At 41.6% G+C, this 16,034-nt stretch overlaps 1 protein-coding gene across 1 annotated transcript in view; it reads left to right on the plus strand.

Annotated features, from left to right (window-relative positions):
- The first annotated feature begins 2,854 nt into the window (after nt 1–2,854).
- Nucleotides 2,855–16,034, plus strand: part of LOC141106409 (cobalamin binding intrinsic factor-like) — a 68,292-nt gene continuing 55,112 nt past the window's right edge. The window contains exons 1-2 of the mRNA XM_073597176.1: nt 2,855–3,117; nt 3,208–3,396. Coding sequence (XP_073453277.1) covers nt 3,045–3,117; nt 3,208–3,396 — 262 coding nt within the window. The 5' untranslated portion in view covers nt 2,855–3,044. The remainder of the gene's footprint in view (nt 3,118–3,207; nt 3,397–16,034) is intronic.

The following is a 16,034-nucleotide window of genomic DNA, read 5'->3' on the forward strand; positions in this document are numbered from 1 at the left end:
TTAAAATGACTGCACTAATAATGTGCAACATAAAAAAATGCAACAATCACCATTTTATTCTCCAGGTCTCTGCTTTTAAAAAATATATGATGTTTGAGGGTTCTAAATAATTTTTTAACAATAAAATGCTGATTTGTACATGTATTACAGAAATGTCACAATTGGCGGGGGGGGGGGGGGTAAAGCCGTTAATGTAAATCTTTTTTTTCTTTTTCTTTAAATTGGAGGGCTTCTTTGAACATGAAGTGGTTTATTCATTTCATCTGGCTTGTGTAGTTTCACTTTTTCCATGCTCTGTGTTTTTCTCAATAAATATCAAAGTTATTTCTGTATGCTCTTTATTGTGTACTTAGCAAAACAGCTGGATTTTTCAAACATAATTTTTAGGAGGTAAAATACATTTTTGGAGTAATGCAAAAAAACACAATATATAATCCAATTTTTTTGTAAAATATAAAATATGAAGTTACACAGAGTAAATAGATACCAAATAGATGTCACGCCTAAAATTGTGCATGCCCGTGCAACAGCGGCAAACAACGTACATTTACTATCTGTAGGGGATGCCTTAAGAGCCTTTACAGGTTACCACTATAGATTTACAGAGGAGGTCTGGTGCTAGAATTACTGCCCAGGATCTGATACCTCACATGTGTGGGACGATTGCTGTTTGTATGCATGTAGTACCAGAACACACAAGCACAAGAGGGCAGGGGCATTTTACTTCTTTTATTATTATTAATTTATTAGATTTTTTGTATTTTTACACTTTTGCTTTCATTTTTTAAAAATTAGTTTTATCACTTTTATTGCTGTAAATATGCTTGTGACAGCAATATCACTTTTATTGCTGTATCATTCTTGTGATAGCAATAGGCACATGACGGGTCCTTTTTATGGAGGGATCTATGGTCTAAGACCCCAAATCCCTCCTCTGCACTTAAAAGCATTCAAAACTCCAAGATCTGTGTTTTTGAATGCTTTCAATTTTTAAAAAATGGCGCTGATGGTTTCCAAGTAAATTGGAAGTGATGTCATCGCTTCCAGAGCCCGAGAGAGCAATGGAAAGGCGGCAGGAGAGGGGGGACATCCTCTCCGATTGCTATTAGACGACCGCCAGCTGGAAAAAACTATACTGGGGTAATAACCACCGAAAGTCCAGGGATGGGCCTAACACCCACCCGGTTTGGTTTGCACCAGAACTCTCGAACACAAAGGCTTATATGTACGTTATTGGCCATAAAAAAGGGGTATGGGGGCCTGGCTACAGCCCTGGGGGACATGTATCAATGCAATTTTTTTTTTAAAGATTGTTCTTACAGGAGCAGTGATTTTAATGATGCTTAAAGTGAAACAATAAAAATGAAAAATTCCTTTAAATATAGTGCCTGGGGGGTACCCCTAGGCTGCCTGTAAAGTGGTGCCTCTGTACTGTGTATACAACCTACTGCTGCACCGCCGAACCCAAAAAGAAAAAAAAAAAAGCTTTGCATGCAAGGAAGGCTAACTGCTGAATGCCTGCTCTGCAGTTTGACAGTTCTTAAATAAGGGGCAGGACCATCTGGTGGCATCGCCCCCTTGTGACGTCACTGACCGACACATGCTGTGTCAGTGACGCCACAAGGGTGCGGGGCCACCAGGTGGCCCCGCCCCTTACCTATTTAAGAACTGTCAAACGGCAGAGCGGGCATTCGGCGGTTAGCCTTCATTGTGGGTGGAGCATTTTTTTTTTTGGTCCAGCGATGCGACGGGCATCCTGAGTGACGATGGATCCACATCGGGGGGCATTGTTTTTTTATTTTTTAATAAAGGAATTGTCAAAAACTGCCTCCTGTCTTTATTTTTGACACTTTTTTTGGTGAATGGGTAGGGGTACAATGTACTCCTTCTCATTCATATAGGGTGGCCCCCTGCCCATAGACCCCCACAACCACCCCACCCAGGGTTGTCGGGAAGAGGCGCTTGGCCTGCCCTCTGCCAAAAAGTTGTCAATGGGAAGAAGGTTTACCTTCCAACATGACAATGACCCATAGCACACAGCAAAAATGACCCCACAGTGGTTGAAAGATAAAAAGTTGAATGTCCTTGCATGACTTAGTCAGTGAGATCTTAACCCCATTGAAAATCTGTGGTCACTTGTTGGATAGGGGGGGTCAGAAAAACCCATTGGTGGTCTTAAATAGCAGAGGCGCCCATTGTGGTGTGTAATGCGAATATGGTATGTCTAGGGATGGATCCGAGTCACCATGTTTGACAAAACCATGCCATATCACCAAAAGGATGCATTTTGTGATTCACAAATGCCACTGCCTCAGTTTATAGGTATACACAAAATTTTGCTGCTTCCTGGTTCTAAGCTATACCATAGCATGCTTGGAGCTTTAGTTCAGCCCAAACTTTTTTATTTATTTATTTTTTTATATATAATTTGGAATATTTTGTATATAGTTTGGAGTATTAAAACCCTCAGCATTTTTGTTTGCCATCTCTGTCCCATTAGGGCGATTGTCTGTCATTCAGTTCCTGTCCTGTATGCACAACAGGATATAAGAGAAAGTTCCCTCAAAATGAAGGCATTTCCTTGTTAGTGTCCCTATTGGAAAATGTCCCCTCTTTTACTCTTCTAATGACAACTCAAAATTAACACAGGTTGTCACCCAAAACTACAAACCAAATTTTTGACTCACGATACAATTTACCCCTTTTCTTAACATCTTCCTACGAAAATGATATGTACTTAAACTAAGTGTTAAAATGATTCATGGAGTTCTGCTTTAAAGGTGGCTAACTTCTCAGAAATTTTCATATTGGTATTTTGCAATCAATACTCCCTTCTCTAAAAGCTAACGGAGCCTAATCGTGCCTTGCACTGCGTAATCTTTCAGTGCTCTGTTGTCCGTCACAGCTAGCTAGCTACATCTTGCTAAGGGAAGGTGGAATATGTAAACTGGGAGGTAGATTGCATTTTTTAATCCCTGGATTGAAGCCAAAGACAAAACCCAGTATATAAGACAGAACTTGTCCTTTTGTAAGACATTGTCAACATGGAGAACAGGCTTGGATTATTCCTTGTGCTACTCAGCGTTACCTGTTTCTGCGAAGCTAATAACACCTGTTGTGAGTATGATAAGTATCAGAAGATGAAAAGTGACATGATGTGGCTTCCATTCTGATAAAAAATCAAATGGATCTCCATCTTTTTTGCAGATGTTCCAGACACCAAAAAGTCTTATGTCACCAGCCTGGCCATCAACATGGCTCTTAGCGTGGGGCCGTGTGTCCCTCCCGATCCCAGGGTTCTTCTGGCACTTAACCTGGGACAGTTCAAGGTTCCTACAGCCCAAGAAATCCTAATTGAACAGTTGAAAAATGATGCCGTGGATAAAGTGTCAAAAAGTAAGTAACTTTCATCTTTCCTCCCTTTAGCTGTCCATCAAGCTATGCAATGGGTTAACGTCCTACAGGATGTCTCTAATTTACAAGCCAACCTTAATGCACTGTCTAATTGGGAAACTAAGTGACAAATGAGGTTTAATGTTGATAAATGTAAAGTTATGCACTTGGGGGCTAAGAATATGCATGCATCATACATACTAGGGGGAGTACAACTGGGGAATCCATAGTGGAGAAGGATCTGGGGGTTTTGGTAGATCATAAGCTTAATAATAGCAAGCAATGATAAGCTGCGGTTTCCAAAGTGAGCAAAGTCCATCCTTTCTTGTATTAAGAGAGATATGGACTCCAGAGAGAGAGATATCATTTTGCCCCTGTATAAATCATTAGTAAGTCCTCATCTGGAATATGCAGTTCAGTTTTGGGCACCAGTTCTCAAAAAGTATATCGGGTAAATGGAAAAATTGTGGAGAAGGGAAGGCAAACTGATAAGAGGTATGGAGGAGCTCAGCTATGAGAAAAGATTAGGGACTGAATGTATTCTCTCTTGAGAAGATGAGATTAAGGGGGATATGTTCATCATGTACAAATACATAAGTAGTCCATATAGTGAACTTGTTGTGTTATTCACTTTAAGATCATCACAGAGGAAAAGGGGGCACTCTTTACGTCTAGAGGAAAAAAGATTTCACTTCTAAATACTGAAAGGTTTCATCACAGTAAGAGCTGTGAAAATGTGGAATAGACTCCCCCCAGAGGTGGTTCTGGCCAGCTCAGTAGATTGCTTTAAAAAAAAATGGATTCTTTCCTAAATTTACATAATATAAGGTATTTTTCCCCTCCTGTAGCAAATGGGATCATGCTTTGCTGGGGTTTTTCGCCTTCCTTTGGATCAACTGTTGTTGAAGGATTGTGTAATGGGATGGGTGTATGGGTGTATGGGATTGTATAATTATTTTTTATTTTTTTGGTTGAACTAGATGGACTTGTGTCCTTTTTCAACCTGACTAACTATGTAACTATGTGTACATTTTTTGTAGTACCAATGCCTCTTTTGGGCAATATTGTTCTGGTTTGTTTTCTTCCCTTTCTTTCCAGTTCTCCTGCTGAATTTAGCCAAAATTGTCCACAGGGGGGCTAGAAGAAGTGATTAAAAAGTTATACCAACTTTGGCAGTGCCAAACCCCAACATTTACAATGTTCATCCTGCTGCCTTAGGCATTGGCCCACATGTGATATTATGGTAAATGCAAGCTTTACGTTTTTAATTGCTATCTCTGTTCTTTTTGGGTAAATCTCCCTTCACTTACTGTCCTAATAGAAGAAAAGACAAGGGCAAATCCTACTTTTTGTTGTTGGAACAGAACGTGAGTGGTAACACCTTCTCAAATGACAGCTATTAGAAGGTGAGGGGTACATCTTTCCACCCCTTGCATTTAATTGAAATCTTTATTGTAAGAATCTTTTGTAAAAAACAACAGCAGGTCTGTCCTGGGTTGTGTAAGAGGTCTTTGTATGAATCAGACACAGTCTTGCAATTACAGTATGTAGAAACATACTCTGCTTTAACCCTTTTAGGGTTTTCCAGCCATACAGTAATTGTTATTATAAACAGACATTAGATGAAGATCCAATTTTACTTGGATTAAGAAAGGATGCACTCTCAGTAAGCGCCCCCTGACCCAGCTATTTTTAGGAACAATCAATCATCTACAATACATTTTCTTTGATTCTTGCTATTGTTTCCTCAAATTAAAGCCAAAGTTTAGGGTGCATTTAGTGCTTATCCTTGAACACTCGCCTGAAATAACTGTGGCATAAACAGCTATGATCGTTTAATGGTGAAAATTAATCTTATTCTTAAAAACTTAAAATAATCTCATGGTGGGAGTGCCTGCATTTGTTTCTGAAATGGGAATAAAAATATTAATTAAAATAATACATTCTTATTAAAATATGGACCTATTGAGAATAAATGTATCCAAAAAGCTGCCTCTACTGCTACATCCCCATTAGATTTGTCTGACGGTGCTGTTACTCCATGATTAAAACTATATATGCCTATTTGATTTAAATTGTTATCCTCACGGATACATGATAGAGGAGAGAGTCTCCAGTGTTCTCATGGCTCTTTCTACACCATCGTATCATATTGGACAGTATGTGCCTAAACTACGTGGCATGTTCACCAATGCCAGGAGCCTGGCGGACAAGATGGGTGAACTAGAGATACTGTTATACGAGGAGGATTTGGATTTTGTTGGAATTTCAGAGACCTGGTTCAACAGCTCTCATGATTGGCTGGCAAACATTCAAGGGTATACCCTTTATCGCAAGGAAAGAGAGGGTAAAAAATGGGGAGGGGTATGCCTATATATCAAGAACAATGTACAAGTGAATGTGAGAGATGACATCACTAAGGGAGCTAGCGAGGAGGTGGAATCCTTATGGGTAGAGATCCAAAGGAATGAAGCTTAGGGGAAAATAATACTGGGAGTATACTATAGGCCCCCTAACCTGAGGGAGGAAGGGGAGACAGATCTCCTATCACAATTTGGATTAGCAGCAAGGATGGGAAGTGTTATCATAATGGGGGATTTTAATTATCCAGACATAGACTGGGCGGAGGGAACTGCGCATTCATTTAAGGCTCGCCAGTTCCTAAATGTCTTGCAGGACAATTTTATGGGTCAGATGGTAGACGCACCAACTAGAAATAAAGCATTACTGGATCTACTGATTACCAACAATACAGACCTGATCACGGATGTGGAAATACGGGGCAATTTAGGCAATAGCAATCACAGGTCAATTGGTTTTAGTATAAATCACACAAATAGGTAACATAAGGGGAATACAAAGACACTGAATTTCAAAAGAGCCAACTTCCCTAAACTACGAGTCTTGCTAGAAGGCATAAATTGGGATAAAATCTTAGGAACAAAGAACACAGAGGAGAGATGGGTTTGCTTTAAGAGCATATTAAATAAGGGCATTAGCCAATGCATCCCATTCGGTAATACATTTAAAAGAGCGAATAAAAGTCCTAGATGGCTCAACTCCAATGTAAAAATGCATTTAAAAGCAAAGGAGGTGGCCTTCAAAAAAATACAAGGTTGAGGGATCATCATCAGCATTCAGACTTTATAAAGAATGCAACAAGAAATGTAAGGGTGCAATAAGGACGGCTAAGATAGAACATGAAAGACACATAGCGGAGGAGAGTAAAAAAAATCCCAAGAATTTCTTTAAGTATGTAAACAGTAAAAAAGGGAGGACAGACCATATTGGCCCCATAAAGAATGAGGAAGGACATCTGGTTACAAAGGATGGGGAGATGGTGAAGGTATTGAATTTAATCTTCTTCTCCTCAGTCTTCACGAGAGAATCGGGGGCTTCAGTAACCAAAACTGCAGTGTTTATCCTCATGACACATCACAAGAAGCACCCCCATGGTTAACAGAGGACAGAATTAAAATTAGACTTGAGAAACTTAACATTAATAAATCACCAGGACCAGATGGCTTGCAACCGAGGGTACTTAGGGAACTCAGTCAAGTAATTGCCAGACCATTGTTCCTAATTTTTACTGACTGTCAGGGAATTAGTAGACCAGACTGTGTGGACTGTACAGAGAGAACCACAAAGCATATAAGATGAATAATAATGATGTTTATTAAGATAAGTGATAAATAAGTAATTACAAACAGTGCACAACCAACCAAACAAAACCCCACAAACAACAAATAGTATATACAGCAAAGAGGCAATACCAGAATCTCAGACGTAAGCCAGGCCAGGGTCATACACAGCAGATAAACAGGTGGACAAGGGATGTTCCAGAAAAATAAACGTTAGCCAGGCCAAGGTCATACACAGGGAGATCAGTAGATGAGGGACAGGGAACCAACAGGACAGGGAGGGGATGGATCGGGCTGTAGGGTAAGGTAGAGGTAACAGGAACGTAGGTGGAACTTGGTCAGGATAAGCTCGGGAACAGGGTCGGATGCAGTCTCAGGATCGGGTAACAGGCAAGCAAGGTCAGGGCACAAGGAGAGAGATACCAAGGCGATGAGAGTACTCATCAGCCGGGTATTTATGAGACTGCTAGTAATTGTCCTCATGTAACACCTGAGCGCAGGAGGTGTTGTCTGCTCCATACTGCCAGGATCCATTCGCTGGTGGACGCCAGTACGGCGGCCCAACAATGACATAACACCAGCAGGGAAAGGCTCCCCTGACAGTTCCAAACTGCCAGGAGATACCTGCTGGTGGACCTCAGTACTGCACGCCAAATGATAGATATTCCCAGCAGATGGACCCTTTCCTGACAATGACAGTCTACTGACTGGAATGGTACCAGCTGATTGGAGAAAAGCCAATGTAGCACCAATATTAAAAAAGGGCCCAAAATACATCCCTGGAAATTACAGACCAGTTAGCCTAACATCAATAGTATGTAAACTCTTGGAGGGGATGATAAGGAACTATGTACAAGATTTTAGTAATGAGAACGATATCATTAGCAGTAATCAGCATAGATTCATGAAGAATCGTTCTTGCCAAATCAACCTACTAACCTTCTATGAGGAGGTGAGTTGCCAGCTAGATAAAGGAAGACCTGTAGACGTGGTGTATCTGGATTTTGCAAAAGCATTTGACACAGTGCACCATAAACGTTTACTGTACAAAATAAGGTCCGTTGGCATGGACCATAGGGTGAGTACATGGATTGAAAACTGGCTACAAGGGCGAGTTCAGAGGGTGGTGATAAATGGGGAGTACTCGGAATGGTCAGGGGTGGGTAGTGGGGTCCCCCAGGGTTCTGTGCTGGGACCAATCCTAATTTGTTCATAAACGACCTGGAGGATGGGGTAAACAGTTCAATCTCTGTATTTGCAGACAATACTAAGTTAAGCAGGGCAATAACTTCTCCGCAGGATATGGAAACCTTGCAAAAAGATCTGAACAAATTAATGGGGTGGGCAACTACATGGCAAATGAGGTTCAATGTAGAAAAATGTAAAATAATGCTTTTGGGTGGCAAAAATGTGAATGCAATCTATACACTGGGGGGAAAACCTGTAGGGGAATCTAGGATGGAAAAGGACCTGGGGGTCCTAGTAGATGATAGGCTCAGCAATGGCATGCAATGCCAAGCTGCTGCTAACAAAGCAAACAGAATAATGACATGCATTAAAAAGGGGATCAACTCCAGAGATAAAATGATAATTCTCCCGCTCTACAAGACTCTGGTCCGGTGGCACCTAGAGTATGCTGTCCAGTTCTGGGCACCAGTCCTCAGGAAAGATGTACTGGAATTGGAGCAAGCACAAAGAAGGGCAACAAATCTAATAAAGGGTCTGGAGGATATTAGTTATGAGGAAAGTTTGCGAGCACTGAACTTATTCTCTCTGGAGAAGAGACGCTTGAGAGGGGATATGATTTCAATATACAAATACCGTACTGGTGACCGCACAATAGGAATAAATGTTTTTCGCACAAGGGAGTTTAACAAGACTCGTGGCCACTCATTAAAATTAGAAGAAAAGAGGTTTAACCTTAAACTACGTAGAGGGTTCTTTACTGTAAGAGCGGCAAGGATGTAGAATTCCCTTCCACAGGCGGTGGTCTCAGCGGGGGGCATTGATAGTTTCAAGAAACTATTAGATAAGCACCTGAAGGACCGCAACATACAGGGATATACAATGTAATACTGACATATAATCACACACTTAGGTTGGACTTGATAAACTTGTGTCTTTTTTCAACCTCACCTATTATGTGTCGCAATGGAATGTGATTCTGGAATAGTTTTCTTTCAATTTCATTGTTTCTGTTTTCTTTATTTTTATATGTAACTTGCAAAAAAAAATCTATAAAAATCATTTGACTAAAAAAAATATATCCAGAAACTGATATGTGTATAACTCCAGCATACATATATATCCGTTTTTGGATATATTGTACGTTTTTTTATTTTACCCTCATTAGGTCCATATTTTAGTCAAAATTATTTTATCATTAATAATAATAATGTTTTATTACTATTTTTTAATCCAATTGATTAACTGAAATGGTATGCCTTATCATCCACATTCTCACATTTGTCTGAGGTTCTTGTATAGTGATTATCTATTGAATGTTATCCTCATATAAATTTTTATACTTGGCCATTGGGTATTTGGTTTTAAATACGACCCCGAGGAGGGGATATTGTATTGATATTGGATTGATATGGAGATGTCCTTATGTCTTTTCCAGCCCTAAAGAAGGGGCATTCTTGGATCGTCGTTAAATACTTTTTGGATTGTCCTGACTTTTATTGTTATAAAGTTGTATCTGGACCTCTTGGCAGTGGTGTGGCGCTTCAATTTCCATTTTTGTTCCAATGAATTTTTGGGGTTTATGAAACACCTTCTTCACCAGTGGTCAATGCACTTTAGCCACTTCAGCCCTGGGAGGATTTGCCCCCTAACCAGGCCATTTTTTGTGATACAACACTGGGTCGGTTTAACTGACAATTGCGCGGTCAGGCGACGTTATACCCAAACAAAATTTACATATTTTTTTTCCCACAAATAGAGCTTTCTTTTGGTGGTATTTGATCACCTCTGCGGTTTTATTTTTTTGTGCTATAAACAAAAAAATTTTGAAAAAAAAACAATATTTTATACTTTTTGCTGTAAAAAATTTCCCCAAAAAATGCAAAAAAATACATTTCTTCATCAGTTTAGGCCGATATATTTTCTTCTACATATTTTTGGGAAAAAAATCACAATAAGCGTATATTGATTGCATTGCGCAAACGTTTTAGCGTCTACAAAATAGGGAATAGATTTATGGCATTTTTATTTATTTTTTTTTCAGTAGTAATGGCAGCGATCTGAGATTTTTAGCGGGAATGCAATATTGCGGCGGACAGATCGGACACGTTTGACACATTTTTGGGACCGTTGACATTTATACAGCGAACAGTGTTATAAAAATGCACTGATTACTGTGTAAATGTCACTAGCAGGGAAGGGGTTAACACTGGGGGGTGATCAAGGGGTTAAATGTGTTCCCTCATGAGTGTTTTTAACTGTGAAGGGATGGGACTGACTGGGGGAGGAGACATATCACTGTTCCTAATTAATCTTTGAATAGATTTGGTTTAGTTACAAATATAATGTGTATTCTTACTTGAACCCTGATCGTTCCTCCATGTCTATCCGGTATTGCACTGTGAAACTTTTCCTCTGCGCAGGAGCTTCCTGTAATGAAGACCAGTCACTCTTGCACTCTCTTCTTGTGCAGGATGACTGGTCTTGTCTCCGCCCCCTCCTGTAGTTTTCCACAGGTAGCCTGTAGTGGGTGGAACCTGCTGGGCTCCTCCCACAGTTCTGCTCTACACAGACATATGCAGTGCAGTGATGATGTCACTACTACTTTAACAAAGTAATATCTGGGGTTTAAGCATCTGCTGCTCACAGAGTAGATTTATATCCAGTTTATCTATTGAATCAAATTTTTTTTTCTCTGTGCATGGAGTTCAGTTTTAGAATTATGCCCTCAAATGCCCTTATGTAATGCAGACATTAAAGACATTCCTCTCACTAGCTTGATTTTTTTAATGAGATTATATAACTTATATCATTTAATTTATAAAATATGGAATATCATTTTTTTTAAATATATAACTAATCACATAGCACCCAGAGAAAAGAACCTGAAGATACAGAATCACATAAAATATATTTTAAAAAGTCTGTAAGTCTGTAGTTGTATAACTTGTCGGAGGAACCTCTATTATTGCTTTTAGTTCCCCATACTTCCTGCCCCAATGGCAAGAGAGGAATTGTAAAGAACACTCCCCAAGTTTATATATGTCTATAAAATAAATTGCTACCTGGAAAAATATATATTTTTTAAATTATTGCTGCATCTATTAAAAAATGATGTAAAGTATAATGCCGTGTACACACGATTGCACATTCCGACAACAAAATCCATGTTTTTTTTTCTGACGGATGTTGGCTCAAACTTGTCTTGCATACACACGGTGACACAAATGTTGTGGGGAAATCTGAACGCCAAGAACGTGGTGACGTAGTGCGGCTCTTCTGCTTGATTCTGAGCATGCGTGGAATTTTGTGCGTCAGAATTGTGTACACACGATCAGAATTTACGAGAACGGATTTTGTTGTCAGAAAATTTGAGATCCAGATCTCAAATTTTGTTTGTCGGAAATTCTGACGGAAAATGTCCGATGGGGCCTACACACGGTCGGAATTTCCAACAACAAGCTCCCATGGAACATTTGTTGTTGGAAATTCCGACCCTGTGTACACGGCATAAAGGTGTTACCCTTGTCCATAACAACCATATGCCTTTATTGAGCTTTTCACCTACCCTTCACATAACATTTGTCATTGCAGTCCAAGGTGGGCCATGGCCTGCCTCTAAGACCTGTCATACCTCTTAATTGTAAATGACTGTTTCCTAGTTTCTATACTCGAAGCTTGCTGCATCACATAATTTTTCCATCAAAGCTTGGACCCTTCTTACTTAATGTACAGTGCATCCTGGAAAGTATTCACAGCACTTCACTTTTCCCACATTTTGTTATGTTATAGCCTTATTCCAAAATGGATTTAATTCATAATTTTCCTCAAAATCCTACAAACGATACCCCATAATGACAACGTGAAAAAAGTCTTGGCAAATTTATTGAAAATAAAGAACAAAAAGAAATCACATGTATATAAGTATTCACAGCCTTTACCATGATGCTCAGAATTGAGCTCAGGTACATCCTGTTTTCACTGATCAACTTGAGATGTTTCTACAACTTGATTGGAGTTCATCTGTGGTAAATTCAGTTGATTGGACATGATTTGGAAAGGCACATACCTGTCTATATAAGGTCCCACAGTTAATAGATAAGGTCCCACAGATTATTAGTTATTAGTGCATGTCAGAGCACAAACCAAGCCATGAAGTCCAAGGAATTGCCTGTTGACTTCAGAGACAAGATTGCAGATCTGGGAAAGGTTACAGAAAAATTTCTGCGGCCTCTATCATCCATAAATGGAAGAAGTTTAGAACCACCAGGACTCTTCCTAGAGTGGGCACGGCCAAACTGAGCAATCGGGGGAAAAGGGCCTTGGCCAGGGAGGTGACCAAGAACCCAATGGTCACTCTGACAGAGCTCCATCATTTCTCTGTTGAGAGAAGAGAACCTTCCAGAAGAACAACCATCTCTGCAGTACTCCACCAATCAGGCCTGTATGGTAGAGTGGCCGGACGGAAGCCACTCCTCAGTAAAAGATGCATGACAGACCACCTGGAGTTTGCCAAAAGGCACCTGAAGGACTCTTAGACCATGAGAAACAAAATTCACTGGTCTGATGACACAAAGATTGAACTCTTTGACCTGAATGACAGGTGTCATGTCTGGAGGAAACCAGGCACTGCTCATCACCTGGTCAATACCATCCCTACAGTGAAGAATGGTGGTGTTAGCATTATGTTGTGGAGATGTTTTTTCAGTGGCAGGAACTGGGACACTAGTCAGGATTGAGGGAAAGATGAATGCAGCAATGTACTGAAACATCCTTGATGAAAACCTTCCCCAGAGCGCTCTGGACCTCAGACTGGGGCCAAGGTTCATCTTCCAACAGGACAATGACCCCAAGCACACAGCCAAGGTAACAAAGGAGTGGTTACTGGACAACTCTGTAAATGTCCTTGAGTGGCCCAGACTTGACCCGATTGAACATCTCTGGAGAGATCTGAAAATGGCTGTGTACCGACGCTCCCCATCCATCTGATGGTGATTGAGAGGTTCTGCAAAGAAGAATTGGAGAAACTGCCCAAAAATAGGTGTGCAAAGCTTGTAACATCATACTCAAAAAGACTTGAGGCTGTAATTGGTGCCAAAGGTGCTTCAACAAAGTATTGAGCAAAGGCTGTGAATACTTATGTACAAAAAGTCATAAGATCAGGCACATGGAGTTTATGCTGGACAGTAGTTGTGGCAAAATATGCAGCAGTAGCTGCTGGGGTGGTAATCATAGTCTCTGATGCCTGGGCACAAGTTTGTAATGCACTGTGTGGCTGCTATCCTCAGAGTTGAGCCAGATCTGCAAACAAACACAAGAAGGAAGGAAGGGGGAAGCACCACCTAAGTGCAGTATCACAGGGGGTTTATTAACCTCTTGCCAACCGCCGCACGCCGATGTACGTCGGCAGAATGGCACGCGCAGGCATATGGGCGTACTTGTACGTCCCTGCCTCCCAGCGGGCGGGGGGCCCGATAGCCCCCCCCCGGTGTCTGCAGTGGTTGGAATCGTTCCAGGAGCAATCCATGCTGAGGGGGAGGCCACCGATTCATGGCCACCCCCTCGCGATCGCTCCTGATGAATGAGAAGCTTCCTCTGGTCCTGTAATGTAAACAGAAGCAGAGGAAGTGATGCCATCTCTCCTCATGTCGGTCTTTTAGTTCCGGCTACCGAGGAGAGAGGACATCAAGTAAGTCTGCACCAACACTACACTAACAGTAAAACATGTAGGCACACAAATCACCCCCCAATCACCCCCGAGCACCCCCCCTGCACCCCCTGTCACAGTGACACCAATAGCAGTTTTTATTTTTTTACTGATCACTGCATTGGTGTCATTTGTGACAGTTATAAGTGGTAGGGCAGTTAGCGGTAGGCCCCTTTAGGTCTAGGGTACCCACCTAACCCCCCCTAATAAAGGTTTAACCCCTTGATCACCCCCTGTCACCCCAGTGTCACGAAGCAATCTTTTTTCTGATCTCCGTATTAGTGTCACAGGTGACGCTAGTTAGCCAGGTAAGTATTTAGGTTCACCGTCAGCTTTTTATAGCGTCAGGTACCCCCATATACTGCCTAATAAAGGTTTTAACCCCCTGATTGCCCCCTAGTTAACCCTTTCACCAGTGATCACCGTATAACTAACACCCACGCACGCAGCATACACCTCCCTTAGTGGTATAGTATCTGAACGGATCGATATCTGATCAGATCTATACTAGCGTCCCCAGCAGTTTAGGGTTTCCAAAAACGCAGTGTTAGCGGGATCAGCCCAGATACCTGCTAGCCCCTGCATTTTGCCCCTCCGCCCAGCCCAGCCCAGCCCACCCAAGTGCAGTATCGATCGATCACTGTCACTTACGAAACACTAAACACATAACTGCAGCGTTCGCAGAGTCAGGCCTGATCCCTGCCATCGCTAACAGTTTTTTTGGTAGCTTTTGTTACATTTGCTGACAGTCTAGGAGCTTTTTTTACCTGTGAGTCTCACTACTGTACCAGAAAATTTAGAGCCCAAAATGGCAAATCGAAGGTACAGTAGTGAAGAGGCCTACACGTTTCTGAGCATGACAGATAGTGAAGAGGAAGTCACTCATCTTTCAGATTCAGGCTCAGAATACGATCCTGTAGATGACAGCAGCTCCATGACAGATAGCTCTGATGACAGAGTTGTGGTCCTGCCAAGATCAGGCGTACACCACCCCGATCTTCTTCTGCTGTTGAGGTGCAAGAACCGCAGGGCTCTCGTATGGAGCAGAGAAGTACTAGTGCCGCTATTCCTTCTGGTGAACTGGCAAGCACCAGCGGCCTAGTACACCCTGGTCGTACATCCAGCACTGCAGTAACACTTGGTGACGTGGCGAGTCCCATAAATGCTGTTCAAGCTGGTGAGGCGGCAAGCACAAGTAGTGTCCCGCTGCCACCAAGAAGAAGACAAAGACAGGCCCGTCGTGCCCATAGTGTCCTTCCTGCAGAATTTGCCAATCCTAATTGGGAGCCCACCACTTCTGCAGCGCCCGTACTTACTTCCCCCATTCACTGGTCAACCCGGCATTCAGGTGGAAACAGTTGATTTTACGTCACTTGATTTTTATTCGCTGTTTTTCACCGAAGATCTTTATAGATCTATTGTGGACCAAAGCAATTTGTATGCTGGTCAATACGCTGCTAATCCCCAGTCTTCCCTTGCCAGAGATTGGAAACCAATTACGGTTTCCTAATTTAAGACCTCTCTGGGCCTATCCCTCATCATGGGCATAGTTAAAATGAGTATGTTGCGGTCATATTGGTCCACTGACCCAATTTACCATATGCCTGTGCATAGTTGCCAACATTGTAAAAAAAATTTTCGGGACACTTTTTTGGCTGTTCGGGGAGTCACACTATAATTAGGGGGCGGGGCATGCGTTTGTAGGCGTGGCATAGGGAAAAGAGAAATGCGGAAAAGAAAAAAATGGGCGTGGTTTACACAAAATAGTGGGCATGGCTTAAATGGGCGTGGCTCAAATGGGGTGTGGTTAGAGTCTGAGATGAATGAGGGATGGAGAGGGAAAGGGGGGTAGAGGGAGAGGGATGGAGGGACAGCAGACCCACATCCTACACCACAATAGCAATGTGTATTCCAGAGTTTAACAAATTAGCAGATAAAAATACTTCAAATACCTGGTGTTGGCGCTTCAATCATCCCGGCACCATGGTTGTTATGGTGTCCGGATGATTAAAGAGCATTATTTCTATTATTACATTGTAATATAAAATGAAATAATTCAACTCACCATAATGCAGAATCAGTGGGACCCCTGAGCGTGTCACCTGCCA

The sequence above is a fragment of the Aquarana catesbeiana genome, linkage group LG08, assembly GCF_042186555.1.
Source record: "Aquarana catesbeiana isolate 2022-GZ linkage group LG08, ASM4218655v1, whole genome shotgun sequence".
In the NCBI taxonomy this organism is placed as follows: Eukaryota; Metazoa; Chordata; class Amphibia; order Anura; family Ranidae; genus Aquarana; species Aquarana catesbeiana.